Source organism: Salmo salar, chromosome 02 (genome assembly GCF_965601325.2).
Source record: "Salmo salar chromosome 02, fSalSal1, whole genome shotgun sequence".
NCBI lineage: Eukaryota > Metazoa > Chordata > Actinopteri > Salmoniformes > Salmonidae > Salmo > Salmo salar.
The window spans coordinates 62705492-62723620 of record NC_138292.1 but is presented as its reverse complement, the minus strand read 5'-3'; the positions used below and the strand labels follow the sequence as shown (position 1 = coordinate 62723620).

The 18129-nt window shown below is 41.0% G+C and overlaps 2 protein-coding genes across 5 annotated transcripts in view; one reads left to right on the top strand and one right to left on the bottom strand.

Annotated features, from left to right (window-relative positions):
• Positions 1-8546, top strand: part of nt5c2b (5'-nucleotidase, cytosolic IIb) — a 28785-nt gene extending 20239 nt beyond the window's left edge. For all 3 annotated transcript variants that reach the window (XM_014177833.3, XM_014177845.3, XM_045707207.2), the window contains 6 exons: positions 221-287; positions 587-757; positions 2864-2915; positions 3268-3328; positions 3911-4087; positions 4657-8546. In XM_014177833.3, the coding sequence (XP_014033308.1) occupies positions 221-287; positions 587-757; positions 2864-2915; positions 3268-3328; positions 3911-4087; positions 4657-4893 (765 nt within the window). In that variant the 3' untranslated portion in view covers positions 4894-8546. The remainder of the gene's footprint in view (positions 1-220; positions 288-586; positions 758-2863; positions 2916-3267; positions 3329-3910; positions 4088-4656) is intronic.
• A 6106-nt stretch (positions 8547-14652) lies between these two features.
• The window catches only part of LOC106588670 (metal transporter CNNM2), a 58587-nt gene continuing 55110 nt past the window's right edge, over positions 14653-18129 (bottom strand). For both annotated transcript variants that reach the window (XM_014177888.3, XM_014177898.3), the window contains exon 8: positions 14653-14977. In XM_014177888.3, coding sequence (XP_014033363.2) covers positions 14723-14977 — 255 coding nt within the window. In that variant the 3' untranslated portion in view covers positions 14653-14722. The remainder of the gene's footprint in view (positions 14978-18129) is intronic.

Sequence of the window (18129 nt, the reverse complement as noted above, 5' to 3'; positions counted from 1 at the left end):
AGATATGTGGTAGTGGTGGAGTAAGGGCCTGAGGGCACACAGTGTGTTGTGAAATCTGTGAATGTAATGTTTTTAAAATTGTATAAACTGCCTTCATTTTGCTGGACCCCAAGAAGAGTAGCTGCTGCTTTGGCAGGAACTAATGGGGATCCATAATAAATGCAAATACTTGACATTGTTTTGTGGTGAAACTACTGTTCTATGTGTTCTCTGGTGTTAGACGACAGGGCGGCTGAAGATCGGGACCTACACAGGACCCCTGCACCATGGCATCGTCTACTCTGGAGGTAAGATACAGTACCTGGGGAAATGCACTGACTCGCATCACAAACCACCAGACAGCCAGACAGCACTGCAAACTTCACAAATCATCTAAATAGCAGAGTACTTCTAAACAAGATGGATCTCAGTTAACCTTTTATTTAGCCAGCATAGTCTTAACAACTTTCACTGTTCTCCAGGGAGGTCTGGTAACCCTAAAAACAAAACAATGGTATAACTCTAAAAACAACGTGGTCCAAATCTTCAATAAAACAACAATGTTCAGTAACATCTACATTTCAATATGTCCCTCTCTCTCGCCCAGGTTCTTCTGACATTGTGTGTGACCTGCTGGGGGCCAAGGGGAAGGACATCGTCTACATCGGAGACCACATCTTCGGGGACATCCTCAAGTCCAAGAAACGCCAGGGTTGGAGGACCTTCCTCATCATCCCCGAGCTGGCCCAGGAGTTGCATGTCTGGACTGACAAGAGCTGTGAGTCACAAAGCACTCGGTCTCTCTGACACACACACACACACACAGTCGCACACACACACAGTCACACACACAAAAGGACGGGTGGTCATTCCCATGCAAGCAGCCAGACAGACGGGTGCAGATACAGATACTCGTACATAAAAAGGCAGATAGGCACACTGGAGAGCACTGGTCTGTAGCTCAGTTGGTAGAGCATGGTGCTTGCAACGGCAGAATTATGGGTTCGGTTACCGGGACCACCCGTACGTAAAATGTATGCACGCATGACTGTAAGTCACTTTGGATAAAAGCGTCTGCTAAATGGCGTACAGTGCGTTCAGAAGGTATTCGTAGCCCTTGACTTATACCACATGTTGTTGTGTTACAGCCTGAATTCAACATGGATTCAATATTTTTTTTTCTCACCCATCTACACACAATACCCCATAATGACAAAGTGAAAACATTTTGTGTTTTATTGAAAATGAAATACTGAAATATCTAATTTACATAAGTTAGAATCATCTTAGGCAGCGATTACAGCTGTGAGACTTTCTGGGTAAGTTTCGAAGAGCTTTGCACACCTGGGTTGTACAATATTTTCACATTCTTTTTAAAATTCTTTAAGCTCTGTTAAATTGGTTGTTGATCATTGCTAGACAACCATTTTCAAGTCTTGTCATAGATTTTCAAGCCAGTTGAAGTCAAAACTGTAACTTGGCCACTCAATGTCATCTTGGTAAGCAACTCCAGTGTATTTGGCCTTGTGTTTTTAGATTATTGTCCTGCTGAAAGGTGAATTTGTCTCCCAGTGTCTGTTGGAACGCAGACTGAACCCGGTTCTCCTCTAGGATTTTGCCTGTGCTTGGCTCTATTTATTCTTATGCTAAAAAAAACTCCCTAGTCCTTGCTGATGACAAGCATACCCATAACAGGATGCAGCCACCACCATGCTTGAAAATATGAAGAGTGGTCCTCAGTGATGTGTTGGATTTGCCCCAAATGTAACACTTTGTATTCAGGACATAAAGTTTATTTCTTTGCCACATTTCTTGCAGTTTTAGTTTTGTGCCTTATTCCAAGCAAGATGCATATTTTTCTGTACAGGCTTCCTTCTTTTCACTCTGTCATTTTTTTTGTATTGTGGAGTAACTACAAAGCTGTTGATTCATCCTCAGTTTTCTTCTATCACGACCATTCAACTCTAACTGTTTTAAAGTCAAGTTGGCTTCATGGTGAAATCCCTGAGCGGTTTCCTTCCTCGCTGGCAACTGCGTTAGGAAGGACGACTGCATCTTTGTAGTGACTGGGTGTACTGATACACCATCCAACGTGTAATTAAGTTTCACCATGCTCAAATGGGTATTTAAATGTCTGCTTTTTCATTTTTAGCCCTATACCAATAGGTTCCATTCTTTGAGAGGCATTGGAAAACATCCCTGGTGTTTGTGGTTGAATCTGTTTGAAATTCACTGCCGAGTGAGGGACCTTAACTTATTTAGGCTTGCCATAAGAAAGTGCTGGAGTACTTATCGACTCAAGACAATTCAGCTTTTCATTTTTTATTAATTTGTAAAAATGTCGTAACATAATTCCACTTTGACATTATGGGAAATGCTGTGTAGGCCAGTGACACAATCTCAATTTAATCAATTTTAAATTCAGGCTGTAACACAACAAAATGTGGAAAAAGTCCAGGGGTATTAATTAGACAAGGGGTGTATATTATAGCAGTGACACACTTGTGCGCACACACACATTTATGCACAGGCACACACACATTTATGCACAGGCACACACGCAAATATAACTGTGACGTGTCATTGTAGCTGTAAAATGCCCTCGTAAACCTCTCAACGGCCTGTGAGCGACAGTGTGTCAGGGAGAGGGTGAATGAGAGGGGGAGAGTGAGAACGCGACAGATGGAACAAGAGTGAGCCAACACCTGTGATTAAGGGCAGTGGTGTAAAGTACTTAAGTAAAAATACTTTAAAGTACTACTTATGTCGTTTTTTTTGTGGTGTCTGTACTTTCTCCACCGCTGATTTAAGGGAGGAGGAGGGAAAGGGAAATATGTTGTGACTGAGACTTACCCTGGCCTCCTTTTCCTCTTCTGTCTTACAGCGTTATTCGAAGAATTGCAGGGCCTGGACATTTTCTTGGCAGAGCTCTACAAGTGAGTACTGCACCGTCTACTCCCGTACAACACCCCTCTGCTCGCTCTCTAGGCTGCCTCTGCACCTGGCGTGTGTGTGTGTGTGCGTGAACGACTGTTTGAGTGCGTGTGTGTTTGTGTGTTTGTCGCCCTTGGGCCAAAGTCTGCAGGGTTTGCCCCATCGGTCTGATGATAACTGGCTTCACAGTCAGACCATTTAGAAACAGTCTGAAGTCTATCTATGTATGTAGGCCTGTCCCCTTCCTTGCTCTTTATAATAGTGACTAGCACTGTCTTCGCTCTCTCACTTCCAATCCCCTTCTTCTCTACCTCTTTGCCCTCTATCTAACCCATTATCTCTCTATCTCTCCAGGCATCTGGACAGCAGTAGTAATGAGAGACCTGACATCAGTGCTCTCCAGAGAAGGGTCAAGGTACTGATTCTACACATGTTTCCATTGCAGCTACAGAAACATTATTCAAAATGTCCACGTGTCCCTGAATAGTTACAGGTTTCAGTTTTGTCTTTAAACCAAATCATTCCCAACTGTGGACTTATATGGTCTAACAACCCCTAAGTAAACTCCTGAAAATACACTATGATCCTCCACCCGTCCCATCGAAGGCTTGGATATACCGGAACACAAGTCGCTGAATTTCCATTGTCCTCCTCGGAATTTTGTATTTTGTATTAGAAACCTCTTTTTAGAAGGGGACCTGGCAAGAGGTCAGCAGGAAGTAGTCAGCAGGAAGTAGTCAGCAGGAAGTAGTCAGCAGGAAGTAGTCAGCAGGAAGTAGTCAGCAGGAAGTAGTCAGCAGGAAGTAGTCAGCAGGAAGTAGTCAGCAGGAAGTAGTCAGCAGGAAGTAGTCAGAATGTACACATAACACAAGAGCACAATACCATACATTAAAACATATTTGACAATGGTCATCACGTTCTTCCACCAGAGCTTGAAGTATTGCCCGAGCGTCTTTCGGCTGAGTATCTAAACCCGGTGTTCTTCTCCCCTCCGCAGAAAGTGACCCATGACATGGACATGTGCTATGGTATGATGGGTAGTCTGTTCAGGTCCGGCTCCAGACAGACTCTGTTTGCCTCTCAGGTGATGCGCTATGCTGACCTGTATGCTGCTTCCTTCATCAACCTCCTGTACTATCCCTTCAGCTACCTCTTCAGAGCTGCTCACGTACTGGTGAGTCACTGTATTGAATTTGTTTGTTGATTCTTGCTAACAGTTTACAAAAAAGGGAAGAAATAATATAGTGTAAGAAATAATATAGTGTAAGATACAGCCCTTTCTTTTGCTAATTGGAAAACTGTAATTGTTAGAAATTGATGGTTAAAAATATAGATGGACATGAATCAACATTTCCGGCTAGTTTAATAAAAAATATACAGTAGTTGACTCAGACTGAATGCTTACATAGTCTGGTGCCCATCTAGCTGAAACACTGACAGGCAGAGTGACATTTGCATTAGAGTTGGTATGTATGCGTTATCTTCTCAATTCAATACAAATGTCTTTGCCAGACATATTATCTGAAACATGCACATCACATACACACAGTAATCAATATTCTGTATAACAAGTTCAACGCATGGTAATAATAATATTATATTATGTATCGGTGAGCTGAAACTCTCTTTACTAGCTGTTAGCCAACTGGAAGTGCTCTGAGTAGTCTTTGGTAATAGCCTCTCTCCTCACCTTCTCTCTCTGTCTCTGTCTGTGTCTCTCTGTCTCTCTGTCTCCCCTCCCAGATGCCCCACGAGTCAACGGTGGAGCACGCGCACATCGACACGGACACCGAGTCCCCCCTGGCCACGCGCAACCGCCACTGCACCGACAGCAAGGACCTGGAGTGCTGTAGCAACAAGAACCGAAGCCAGCTGACCCGGTCCATCAGTGAGATCAAACCCCCCAACATGTTCCCCCAGACCCCACAGGAGATCACCCACTGCCACGATGAAGACGATGATGAGGAGGAGGAAGAGTAGATGGAGGAGGTGGGATGGCGGGACCCTAACCAGGCTTGATTCCTTCCTAGGAGGAGGAAGAGGGAGAGGAGTGAGAAACCGTCTTGATTCCTTCCTGGTGTTTCCCGGAGGGGGTTTTAGAGTATATTTACTTCTAGGAAGATATAATGTACTCTATAGTCCACAGTAAGAGGGGGTATTGCCATTGTAGTGTATCTATAGGAGATTTATATAGAGAGAAATGAAGCTACTTTTTATATTAGAGATGTATCAGGATATATAGGTTTTATTAATCAGATCAGTCTGTTACTGTATGTTACTACAGTAACAGTAGCTGCTCGGTTCTCCTAAAGCGTTGCCCCGTGCCCACCCCTTTTCAAGTTTTACGTTTTCAATGGTTGTTTTTTCTATGGATTTTTATGATGAAATGGGAAAAGGTTGACTTGAAGTTGGCCCAAACATTTTTTTAAGTTGATGAAGCTAAAACAGTTTTTACGGCATAGGATGTTGTAGCAGACAAATATACATGAATACACACAAGAAGCAAATATTACGAACACTACTTTTCTCTGTACTGACCTGACAGTGTCTGGTCATAGAGAGGAATTCCCTGTGTGTGTTTACATAGTACACCTTAATGCAGGCACCTTAATGCAGGCACCATACTGTAGTTTGAATGTGAAGCACTAAGGCGGAATAGCCTTTGCCAAACAGTATGTACAGTACTGTATATAAACTCTATATGCTGTTTTGCTGTTATCCTTTTGAAATGAAAGTGTTCTAGCCTTGCGGTACTGGCGTTGAAAGAACACGTGTATCGAGCAACATGGCAATCCAAAAACATGGTCCAAAAATGTATTTCTCGCTGTTTGTTATTTTGGTCATCTTTTTGCAGTATAATTCCTCCCGTCGTGACCCTGCATAACACAGCTTGTGTGTGTGTCCGGCCTTGGCCAATCAAAAGTCGAGTTTGCATCGTCCTGAGCGACTGTAACCAAGGCATCCATAATTGTACTAAAGAACAGTGTGATGTATGTTTTGTGTTACACAAAGCACAAGTCTGATGGTGGGTAACTAATTGTCAATATTAGCTCGATATGACATGAAGCGTGCTGTCTATTTAAAGTATGGTGCACATAATGTAATCTGTGATTCTGTATGGCTAATTTCAACTGACGTTTTGAAATGCATGAAATGTTGTTTCTAGGCAACTGTGCGTACAGGGTAACGATTATGCTGCCTCTGTCTCTGATGGGGTCTATGGCAACTGTTGACGCTCACATAGGCCTAATGCTATAGAGAGGCAGTGACCCAGTATTACTGTTCTCATACATGATACTGTAAAAAGCAAGACATTCATCATGCAAAATACCATTACCTTTTTTTGTTCTCCTGTAGGATGATCTGAGATATCGAAACCTGCAACATTGTTACACTATGTGCAACTAACATGCAGTAGTAGTTTTACCTTTTTTTTTACTAAGCTTGGAGTTGTTCGTTAAGTGTTGTCTTGAATTTTAAATTGTAACAGTTTTATTTCTTATTGCATAGAACCGCTTTAGTTAAACCTGTCATATTCACCCCTACCTAACCAAACCCTCATATTCCATGTGTGATAATATGGTCTGGTGTTTCCTAGTAATTCTTTGCAGTTAACATGGAGAGTACAGTATGTTATAGGAACAGACCTGGGTTCAAATACTATTTAAAATGTTTCAAATACTTTAGCCTGCCTGGAGTGCCAGGTGGGCAGAGTTTATAACTTTTGTGAAAATTTTTCTGGTTCCACTCCAGGCAAGCTCAGTCAAGCCCCAATAAAGTATATTAAATCATTTAGAATCGTATTTGAACCCAGGTCTGATCTACAGTAGGCCTTGATATGCAAACAGGAAATCCAGGTCAGCCTGGGTGCTGTGACGTGTAGGCCTTGAGAATGCACGGGCACCAGACAAGGAACCAACGCCTCGGCGAGAGGGCGTTTGTGTCTGACCGCCCCAGAGAGGTTAGGGTGGGCCTGGGAAAAGGACATGGGGTGCCCTCCTGACTGGTGGGAATAGGTTGTAGACTCACCCTAGCAGGCCTATGAAGTAGGGAGGATGTATAAACGACTGTAGCTACAGTATTCTGGAGTTTGTTGGATCACTTAGGGGTAAGAAACACTGAATGATGCAAAGAAGCACCTGATATTTCCCACGAGGGTTGCATTTACTGTCTCCAAACATAAGCAAACCTTTTAATATCAAAATGGAAATTGCAATCGTTGATTAGGCCCACAATTACACTGAAACGTTGAGATATAAAAAAAAATTTACTGGAAAATGTTACCGAATTGGTTAGTATTACACTTTCAGTTGTGTGTCCTAATGAACATGACCCAGATGGTATGCAGTATGGAGGGCAGGAAAACTGCCCTGGAAGAGGGCCGTTTTTTTGTTATAGGTTATCTGCAATATCATATGTGTATGCTATGTAAAACATGCGTATCACTTTATTTCTAAGGTATGTAGTTGTGTAGCTAGAGGTTTCGATTGGCCTGTTGATTTGGGCTTATGAAGGGAAGACCAATAGCGGGTCTCTATTTTGTAACCTGGTGTTTGCCGAGGCAAGTAGTAAAAAGGGGAATGTGGGTTCAACTGGGGATCTTTAACAATTTTAGTAACAGTAGAATCTGTTTTAGAGGAACTATATAGAGTGGTTCAATATTTTATTATTCTCTGAAAAAAGGTTCTCTTTTTACGTATTGATTTAACTGGAAATACTACAAAAACACCCGGGCAGCTGTATTCTTCACCTGGTTGGTTAGTTGTTTTTTTGGTCTCATTACTGACGAATTCATAATAAAGCTTGGTCGTTGGAGGAAAATTTGAAGTCCTTTTCTGTCAAAACACTTTACAAGACATTATTTCTATGCAATGACGCAGTACAGTGCATTATACATGTAAACTAACTTACTAAAATGCAAGCAAATGGCTTACGTCAAAGTTGTTATAACTGTATGGCTAGAACTAGGTTAATGCTACAACTGGTATGTGGAAGGGGGAAAAAATATGTCCGTCTGTGAGAAAAAGCTCTGGCCACACAAGTTCTACAAGGTCGTCTGTGTAGTAACAATTGTACACTTAATAATAATAATAGCCTTGCAGACCGATATGCTGAAAAATAGGCGACGTTGAAGAGCATGTATTTACCTTGCATCAGAAATGGCACCTTTTTCAACAACAACACCTTGGTTTTGCTGTTTGTATTTGTTTTTTTCTAACCAGTGTTTTCAGATTCTTAGTTTACAACGTTGTATATAATATTATAAGCTTTTTCCATTTACATGTTGTGGAAGAAATGTTCCTTCAAATCTTTATACATTTTTCTTTTTGTTTTTTTGGGGCATTTTTCTGGTTTCAGACACTTTTTTTTACTATAATGGCTTCAGTGAGTTTGTCTGAGCTAGCTAAACCTGGCCAACAGGTTAATGCCACGATCCATTTATACAATTTGTCCATTTATACAAAATTTCAACAATTGCAGACCGAGCGTGACAACTACCACGCATTCACTTATTTTTTTGTTTCGTGCATTTTCTTGGATGTTCCGTTTTGTTTCCAGAATTATTATATAATGTGTACATTGGGGAAATTACATTTATATGTACAATAAAAGCTAATTTTCCATAATAAGTACCTGGGTGTGTGTACTGTCTCCTTCTGTTGCCTCTTGTTCTTCTTGCAAAAACTATAGTTTTCTAATTTTAAGTAAAACAAGTATTTGATTGTATGCAAGTCTAATTCTTATAATCATACATAAACATTCTTGCATACAAAAATGACTCAATATATCCAGTAATGTGTTAAAGTAAATGTTCTACAATTAATTGTGAATGGAAAATATATTGCTTGCATAGCTTTTTATATCCACTGAACTTCAGGGCACTTGCCTAGAATTCTCCTCTCCCATCCCACTGTTGACAAAATATCAAGCAAATGGGGGGATTACATTTGTCATTTTACCTCCCCCTCACAGTTTAAAAGGGTTGACATTTGGGTGTCCAAAAGGCGACTCAAAACATGATACAAGAATAGAAGTCCTGTCAAAGTTGGAAGATATATAAACGTCCCATATTTTGTTACAATTCTATTTTAACTACACAATAAAATATATCCAGTAATCCCAAATCCAGCTAAAAGTAGGATTTTCTCTGAACAAGCATCAAATCCCCATTCGTGTTACACTGTAATAAGATTTTAAAACTGATGGCATTTCTATTACATACTGTGAGTACATTGAGACTTACTACAACGCAAACATTTGTGTGGTTACAGTTAACAGATGGACTTAGGCTACACAACGGGAAATGTATACAGTATAGTGGAAAAAGTAATGAATAGGTACACAAATAAATGTACATCTCCTAATGCTTTGATCCAAGGGTTAAATGTCCACAACCCGTCAATGCGTTTGGCAGATCCTTGTACGCTAACATGCAAGGTCAAGGGCTAATATTTGCAGTAGCATCAGCTGCATTTCTTGACTCAGCAACTTTTGTTTATAATGCAGCAATGCTCTGCAGCAATGGTTTTAACACAAATCAAGAATAGCAGGTAAATGAAAACATGGAAATATTTGAAACAGACATGGGATGAGTATTTTTTTGAAACAGTTATGTTTTTCCAGCCTTAAATACTTTTCAGGAAGATAAAACAAGAAAACCAGCTACTGAAAATTGTATTTTAACAGAAGGGTAAATCATCTTTGCAATAGATCATTCTGTCCTTGAAATTGCCTCCATACAATGTTCTGAACTGCCTATCTCTTTAATCTGAGCACCTTGTGTTGAGGAGGGGAAAAATAACATATTCCATCACTAATACTCTTTCTGTTAATAATTCACTTTTTATTGAACCACCAACACCAACCAGAGCAGAATATGGGAATGCTTTTGTCGTGTTGAGTATCAAACATGTGGACAGGCACCTATACATAGCAGCATGAGGATAGACATGGTCCGAGTGACTCAGATAACGATAGAATGGAGAGTAGCAAGTGAAGTATTTTTCAACGGATCTAAAAGTGTCTTGACAAATACTGTGGTCGTTCATTGGTGATGTGTGTCTTATATTTAGAGAGGAGAAAGTCCTCAGAGAAAGAGGGGTGGAAAAGAGAGAGCAATAGAAAGAAAGAGGGATCTCTTTTTTCAGGTGTTTCTTTTCCTGTGAATGTTCAGGAAGCAGGGGTAAAGACCACATGGGTCAAGATATAGGTCACAACAAGGCTCCAAAACCAACACAAGACTACACTGGATAGTCATATATGTTATTTTCAACATTCTGACATGAACATGTGAAAAACCCTCATCTGCATGTGAAGGACTTTTATTTTGAAGGAGGTACTTCTTTTTTTCATATAAGTGTATTAGATGGTAAAGTACAAATACAATCGTATTATATCATCATCATCATCGCTTATCTCTGGAATGATTGTCCTTGCAGAGCAGAGTTCACCTGATGCATAGGAACACTTACAAGTAAAACAACAAAAACAACAATATCTGGTCAGTGTTATTAATCTCTTCCATAGTCTGGTCATTTTGAAACGGAAGCCCCTTGGTGTATGTGGGAAGGTTGCCAACCCATGTGTTTTTTTAGAAGTTGTTTATGCTCACAGTAATTTGGGAATACTGTGACACGAAGAGAAATGGTGACCACCAGTGGTCAAAAGTTGCAATTGCACTCCCATACTATTTGGAACTACATTCTGCAATGAATATCTTTGCTTTAGCAAGCAGATATGACAACTATCTAGGATGACCACAAACTGCGTCAGCATGTTTTACGGTTAGATGCTGCGACTACAGAGATTTAGGATAGGAGAGTTATTTTTGGGACTTCTACTTTAAGTTCAGCTTTGATTCATATAAAACCATTTATATACAAACTGATACAAAGAAAAAGTAAACTCAACATTACATTACCCTAGAAATAAGTTTGCACTTGAAGTTAATATACTCAACAGAAGGCATACGTCTTGTACATACACCCAACCCTGGCTTGGTTCTTCATACATATTTCCCAAGAGACAAATGATAACAAAATACGGAATGATCCATCACAAAGAAAAACAGAGAATAATTTGTTTACAGGCTTATAGGAGAATTGTGATAAGAAATATACAACATATGTGTGGCTAAGATACAAAAAACACATTAGTATTTCTAATACTGTAATTGCATACATTCAATACAGTACATCAATGGTGAGATTTCATATTTTCCTAAACTTTCCCCAAACTATGCATTGCTATGATTCAAGTCATCACAATTCAAAGAACTAGCATCTATAGTAACCAGGGAAGGGAATGTTTTCCTCTTACAATAAATAATTATAATAATAGTAAGCATTTGAATGTTAAGGTTTTTAGCTTCAGTGGCACATGGTCATTCAATTAATTAATATTAGACTATAAAGATGAAAAACTATCATGTGAAAACAAGCACTTAAGTGTTAATTTGGCAATGTTTTCACTTTAAAGTGTTTTAAGTTGGTATGAACTTGAGCCTTACAAAAAAGATCAGTCAGTCACAGAAAAACACAACCATTTCTGTTCATCTCCAACAGTGACCAAGTGACCAAGTTAAAGGGTGTAAAACATCAACAAGCTTGGGGTGACAGGTAGTGGTTTGAGCGTTGGGCCAGTAACTGAAATGTTGCTGGATCGAATCCCCGAGCTGACAAGGTAAACAAATCTGTCGTGCTGCCCCTGAACAAGGCACTGTTCCGCTGTAGGCCTTCATTGTAAATAAGAATTTGTTCTTAACCGACTTGCCTAGTTAAATAAAGGTTAAATACAAAAAGGCTTCAGTTCAAGCCCACACTATTCGATTAAACTCGCTAACCAGATGATTGGGGCATTGTTGGGAAAAAACATTCTTCTTGCACTGAAAGAGAGCATGTTTGAAGCATTATTATTTTTGTTTCACACAGTAAACATTGTTTTTCATTACATTCTCACATTGCAAGAAGAATGTTACCTTAATCTCAAAGGTACTCTCCAAGAAATGACATCATTCACAGCGGGGCGACATCCTGACAACAACAACAAGAACATTTGAATCTGCCAAGGCTCCCCACTATTGGCTCTTTTGAATTTGCACCCTCCCACAATGCAATAGTCAATTTCAGTTTTTTTGGTGTCAATTTATTTAAGCAGGAAGTTGCCACGCTGTGTATGCTATACACAGAGTGGACAAAATATTAAGAACACCTACTCTCTCCATGACATAGACTGACCAAGTGAATCCAGGTGAAAGCTATGATCCCTTATTGATGTCACTTGTTAAATCCACTTCAATCAGTGTAGATGAAGGAGAGGAGACAAGTTAGAGAAGGATTTTTAAGCCTTGAAACAATTGAGACATAGATTGTGTATGTGTGCCATTCAGAGGGTGAACGGGCAACTCAAAAGAATAAGTGCCATCGAACGGGGTGTGGTAGTAGGTGCCAGGCGCACCGGTTTGTGTCAAGAACTGCAACGCTGCTGGGTTTTTCACACTCAACAGTTTCTCGTGTATATTAAGAATGGTCCACCACCCAAAGGACATCCAGGCAACTTGACACAACTGTGGGAAGCATTAGATCAACATGGTCCAGCATCCCTGTGGAACGCTTTCGACACATTGTAGAGTCCATGCCCCGACGAATTGAGGTGTTCTGTGGGCAAAAGGGAAGGTGCAACTCAAAATGACTGAAAGGTGTTCCTAATGTTTTGTACACTCAGTGTATGTAATAATGCATAGTCTGCCTTTAACCCCAAAACCCAGTTAAAGAGTTTGATTGAATAAAGCTTACACTCTAAGCTCAACATGAGCTGAAGGCGACTGAACATTCTTTAACATGCCACACAACACACACAGTGGAAAGGAGAGTGCCGTGCCATACAAGAGGGTCATTCATGGACAATAGTTTAATGTCGAGGTTGCTTTTGGGAAGTTCATGATGCTCAACATGTTAGATGAGGTCATTAATACTGGCCAATGATCACGTTTGATTATTAATAATAAAAGACACATTTCCACATGCATTCATAAGTGCCAAGTTAGCACTTTTCAATGTCAATACATCCTGGGCCCCACTCCTAAACCACAGTCGGAAGACTTGTCTGGATTCTATTATTAAGTCTGATTTAAGTCTGTTAACTTAAGCCTGGATAACCTTGTGGACGGTTGCAACTCAGCATCTTTGAACCAAAATATACACATACATACGGTGCATACATACATACAAATATATCTGTCTCAATTTACAATAAAGTGATTTTTTTTAAATTCATAATCATCTCTTAAATATACTGTTTTTTTTCCCATTGCACTTTGTTAAAATAATTAATATGATTTTTTTAAAGGCAATAGTGTGATTTTAAAAAGGTGAAAAGATACGGTACCATTAGCCTGATTGAGAAGAATAGTAAAAATAACAAGATCTGTAATATACACATCTTTAAAAGACCCTCACCTACTCATATACACGGATGTACAGTACCAGCCAAAAGTTTGGACACACCTACTCATTCAAGGGTTTTTCTTTATTTTTACTATTTTCTACATTGTAGAATAATAGTCAAGACATCAAAACTATGAAATGGAATCATGTAGTAACCAAAAAAGTGTTAAACAAATCAAAATATATTTGATAAAATAGTAAAAATAAAGATAAACCCTTGAATGAGTAGTTGTGTCCAAACTTTTGACTGGTACTGTATGAGTATATATATATAAATATATGTAGCATGTATTTCAATATCACATAGACACACACAAACATCTACATGCCCATGCATGTTTGTGCGCCAGTATATGTCATATCTTCTCCACACATACATATATACACATATATATATATATAATAAATAAATGCACAAAAACATTCTTGGTTCATGGTTCCATGGTTTCCTTCAAAGCGGTATTTGGTACAGTCTTTGACTAACCATTTTGTCTGCGTGCGTTTTAGTCCTTCGTTGTAGTACTAAAGTAGTACTACAGTCCACTGCCAATCCCTGAACAAGAACAGACTGGAAAGTGTGTGTACCTATGTGTAAGTGTTTGTGTGTGGACAGGGGAATGGGGGGGAGGGGGGCATGCACACTGTTGTCCATCTTTCCGAGCTACTGGAATACCAGGTTACCGGGTATTTAAGAGGATGGATTGGCCGAGGACGGTCCAAGCCCACCCTAACAGGGTCTTCTAGAGGTGTGTGATGTGGGTGAGGGCCCAGAGTGCTATCCCTTTAGCCCCCTTCCCCACTACCCCAAAGGGTATTCTGTTCCAGGCTGTGGAATCGGCCAGGGGTGGTGGAGGGTAGAGAGTAGAGGTTCAGGCTGGGGCTCAGTATACACATCTCCGTAGCCCCCTTCCCCTCAATTCCTCCAGGGTCTTCCATGCATAAGGGGGTGGTGGGTAGGGGTTAGAGGTCCTTCCCTTCAATTCCCCCAGGGTCTTCAATCCATAAGGGGGTGGTGGGTAGGGGTTAGAGGTCCTTGGATGTCGGGGGATTAGGCCCAGGCCCTGGCCCAGAGGGTACTAACACCATCCCTCCTCACTCCTCTCGCCCTCTCCCCAGACCCCTCCTCCCTCCTTTCCCCTTGTCCCCAGACCCCGCCTCCCTCCTCTCCCCCTGGTCCCCAGACCCCTCCTCCCTCCTTTCCCCCTGTCCCCAGACCCCTCCTCCCTCCTCTCCCCCTGTCCCCAGACCCCTCCTCCCTCCTCTCCCACTGTCCCCAGACCCCTCCTCCCTCCTCTCCCCCTGTCCCCAGACCCCTCCTCCCTCCTCTCCCTCCACTCCCTCTGTCCCCACCACCCCAGTGTGGGCTAGATGGGTCCCTCATTGTGCGCAGTGTGGTTGACCCTGTGGGCCAGACAGTTCTGGGGCTGTGTGTTGAGGTTGAGCAGGCTGGCTGTCTCGTGGTGGGCCATACCTGGCGTCTCCAGCACGCCTCCCCCTCCACCATCGTGGAGCTCAGTGGTCAGAGTCAATTCGATCTTGGTGAACTCGCTGTCCATCGACTGGGGCGTCTTATCCATGCGCGACGCCATCAGGGCGTTCTGGTACTGCTGACGGGTCACCTGCGGGAGGATAATACAGTTACATGATATCAGGTTATACGATATTACAGTATATTAAATAGCATCCCTGGGCATCAGTTGAACTGGCAGATGTGGATATCTACATGATCATCTTGAATGATAGCATAGCTACATTTCCAACAGAACATTCTTATCCACTTTCTCCTGGTTTCAATCATGTTTCACCAACCGGACACATATATCTCACTAAAGTCACACAGGGTGTGCCTCTGGGCTCCATGCTAGGGCCCCTCTTTTTCATTATCTACATCCTCCCACTTGGACAGATCCTATGCCAGCCAATTCAACCTCAACCTCCGCTATTATACAAGCGACACCCAAATGTGACCCGTTTCAGGAAACTAGGCGTATGTCGCGGGTCACTACTTCACAGGACAGCCATTTGAACATAATCTTTTTTTTATTTATCAAAATGTTTTTTGTTTTTTTTGAAGAAATGCCTTCTGGAACGTGAACTTTCATGTGCCTTAATAACAAACTTGTATGTCATCTGTAAAAACGAATACAATTGTTAAATTGCGAGTCTAGTTGGTTTTGCCACAGAAAAACACAGCAACCTTCCCGCTAGCCATGATTGGCTGAGATAATGAGTGGGCTGGACATGCCGGGAGATGAGTTCGGATTGGCATGCCATGTAGCACACTTCTGTCTATTTGAGCTGGTCAATATCGGTAGGTAATCATGTCTACCGCTGCTTTAAAAAATATATATTGCTTAGTAGAACTGCAAAAGTGTTGCTCTCCACTTTCTGGAGGACTGAGTTTTGAAATCATTGGAATTAGAGTATGATAGCTAAGGAGATGGAGAAAACACCGGTCTCCGGGTTACATCTTCAAACTAAGGGCAACCATGGCATCTGTGACAGGGAGAAGCGTCCAACCATGATGTAAGATAGTTTAGCTAGCTACATTTTCAGATATTACACATTTCTAATTTTGACAGTTGTTTTCATTTCAAGTTGAAGTGTACTGTTAGCTAGATAGCTAACATTAGCTGGCTGGCTCGCTACCTAACGTTACGTGTATGATCGTATTATTCGTATCTCAGAGCAATTTGCTTGGCTAGTTATAGCCTAATGTTAGCTAGCTAACATTGAACCTGGTTGGTTAGCTACCTGCAGATTCATGCAAGGTAGTAACGTCATGAGTTGGGATTATGGTTCATTGTTTAGCTAGCTAGCTAGCTACATGTCTTAACCTGTTAGGGCTAGGGGGCAGTATTGACACGGCCGGATAAAAACATACCCGATTTAATCTGGTTACTACTCCTGCCCAGTAACTAGAATATGCATATAATTATTGGCTTTAGATAGAAAACACCCTAAAGTTTCTAAAACTGTTTGAATGGTGTCTGTGAGTATAACAGAACTCATATGGCAGGCCAAAACCTGAGAAGATTCCATGCAGGAAGTGGCCTATCTGACAAGTTGTGTTTCATCTTGGCTCTTTTTATTGAAGACTGAGGATCTTTGCTATAACGTGACACTTCCTACGGCTTCCATAGGCTCTCAGAGCCCGGGAAAAAGCTGAACGATATCGAGGCAGCCTCTGGCTGAAACACTTTATCGCTTTTGGCAAGTGGCCGATCAGAGTACTATGGGCTTAGGCGCGTGCCCGAGTCGACCCCATGCTTTATTTTCTTTCGTCTGTTTACCTAAACGCAGATTCCGGGTCAGAATATTATCGCTTTTTATGAGAAAAATGGCATAAAAATTGATTTTAAACAGCGGTTGACATGCTTCGAAGTACGGTAATGGAATATTTAGAAATCTACGAAATCTAAGATCATCAAAGGTTAGTGCTACATTTAGCTGTGGTTTGGGTTTATGTGACATTATATGCTAGCTTGAAAAATGGGTGTCTGATTATTTCTGGCTGGGTACTCTGCTGACATAATCTAATGTTTTGCTTTCGTTGTAAAGCCTTTTTGAAATCGGACAGTGTGGTTAGATTAACGAGAGTCTTGTCTTTAAAATGCTGTAAAATAGTCATATGTTTGAGAAATTGAAGTAATAGCATTTCTAAGGTATTTGAATAACGCGCCACAGGATTCCACTGGCTGTTACGTAGGTGGGACGATTTGGTGCCACCTACCCTAGAGAGGTTAACAAAAGACTCCACTATGCAAATGTACATTTTAATAGAATGTCACTGTGACAACTGTTAGCTTGGGTGCTTGACTGCTGTTCTTAGGACAAAACGCTCAGATAAAGAGATGGGTGGGGCTGAAGCTTAAAAGGGTGTGAACGATGCTGAATGGGTGTAGACAAAGAAGAGCTCCCCAGTAGGTAGCAAAACATTCAAAGGCCCTTTTCTCAAAAGTGAGTTTACAAGTTTATCAACTTTCAAAGCAAAATTACTTTCCCATTGTTCCTCAAATGCAGCGTATGATATACCATTTTGTAGCTCTGTGTCTCTGCTTTTATCCAATGTAAAAAACACCATTTCAAATTTTAAACCATAAGACCGAATCAAGGCGGTTGGTCACAAATGTGTGTGTCTGTGTGTGTGTGTACAGTATGTGCGTGCACACGTGTGTGTAGAAGTGTGTATAGACTCTCCTTGAAATACTGCAGGTCCGACAGCCATAACAGTGTAGTCTGGCATGTCTACAATTGAAGTCGGAAGTTTACATACACTTAGGTTGGAGTCATTAAAACTCGTTTTCAACCACTTCACACATTTCTTGTTAACAAACTATAGTTTAGGACATCTACTTTGTGCATGACACACGTAGTTTACAGACAGATTATTTGACTTATAATTCACTGTATCACAATTCCAGTGGGTCAAAAGTTTACATACACTAAGTTGACTGTGCCTTTAAACAGCTTGGAAAATACCAGAAAATTATGTCATGGCTCTAGAAGCTTCTGATAGACTAATTGACATCATTTGAGTCAATTGGAGGTGTACCTGTGGATGTATTTCAAGGCCTACCTTCAAACTCAGTGCCTCTTTGCTTGACATCATGGGAAAATCAAAAGAAATCAGCCAAGACCTCAGAAAAACAATTGTAGACCTCCACAAGTCATCCTTGGGAGCAATTTCCAAACGCCTGAAGGTGCCACGTTCATCTGTACAAACAATAGTACGCAAGTATAAACACCATGGGACCACGCAGCCGTCATA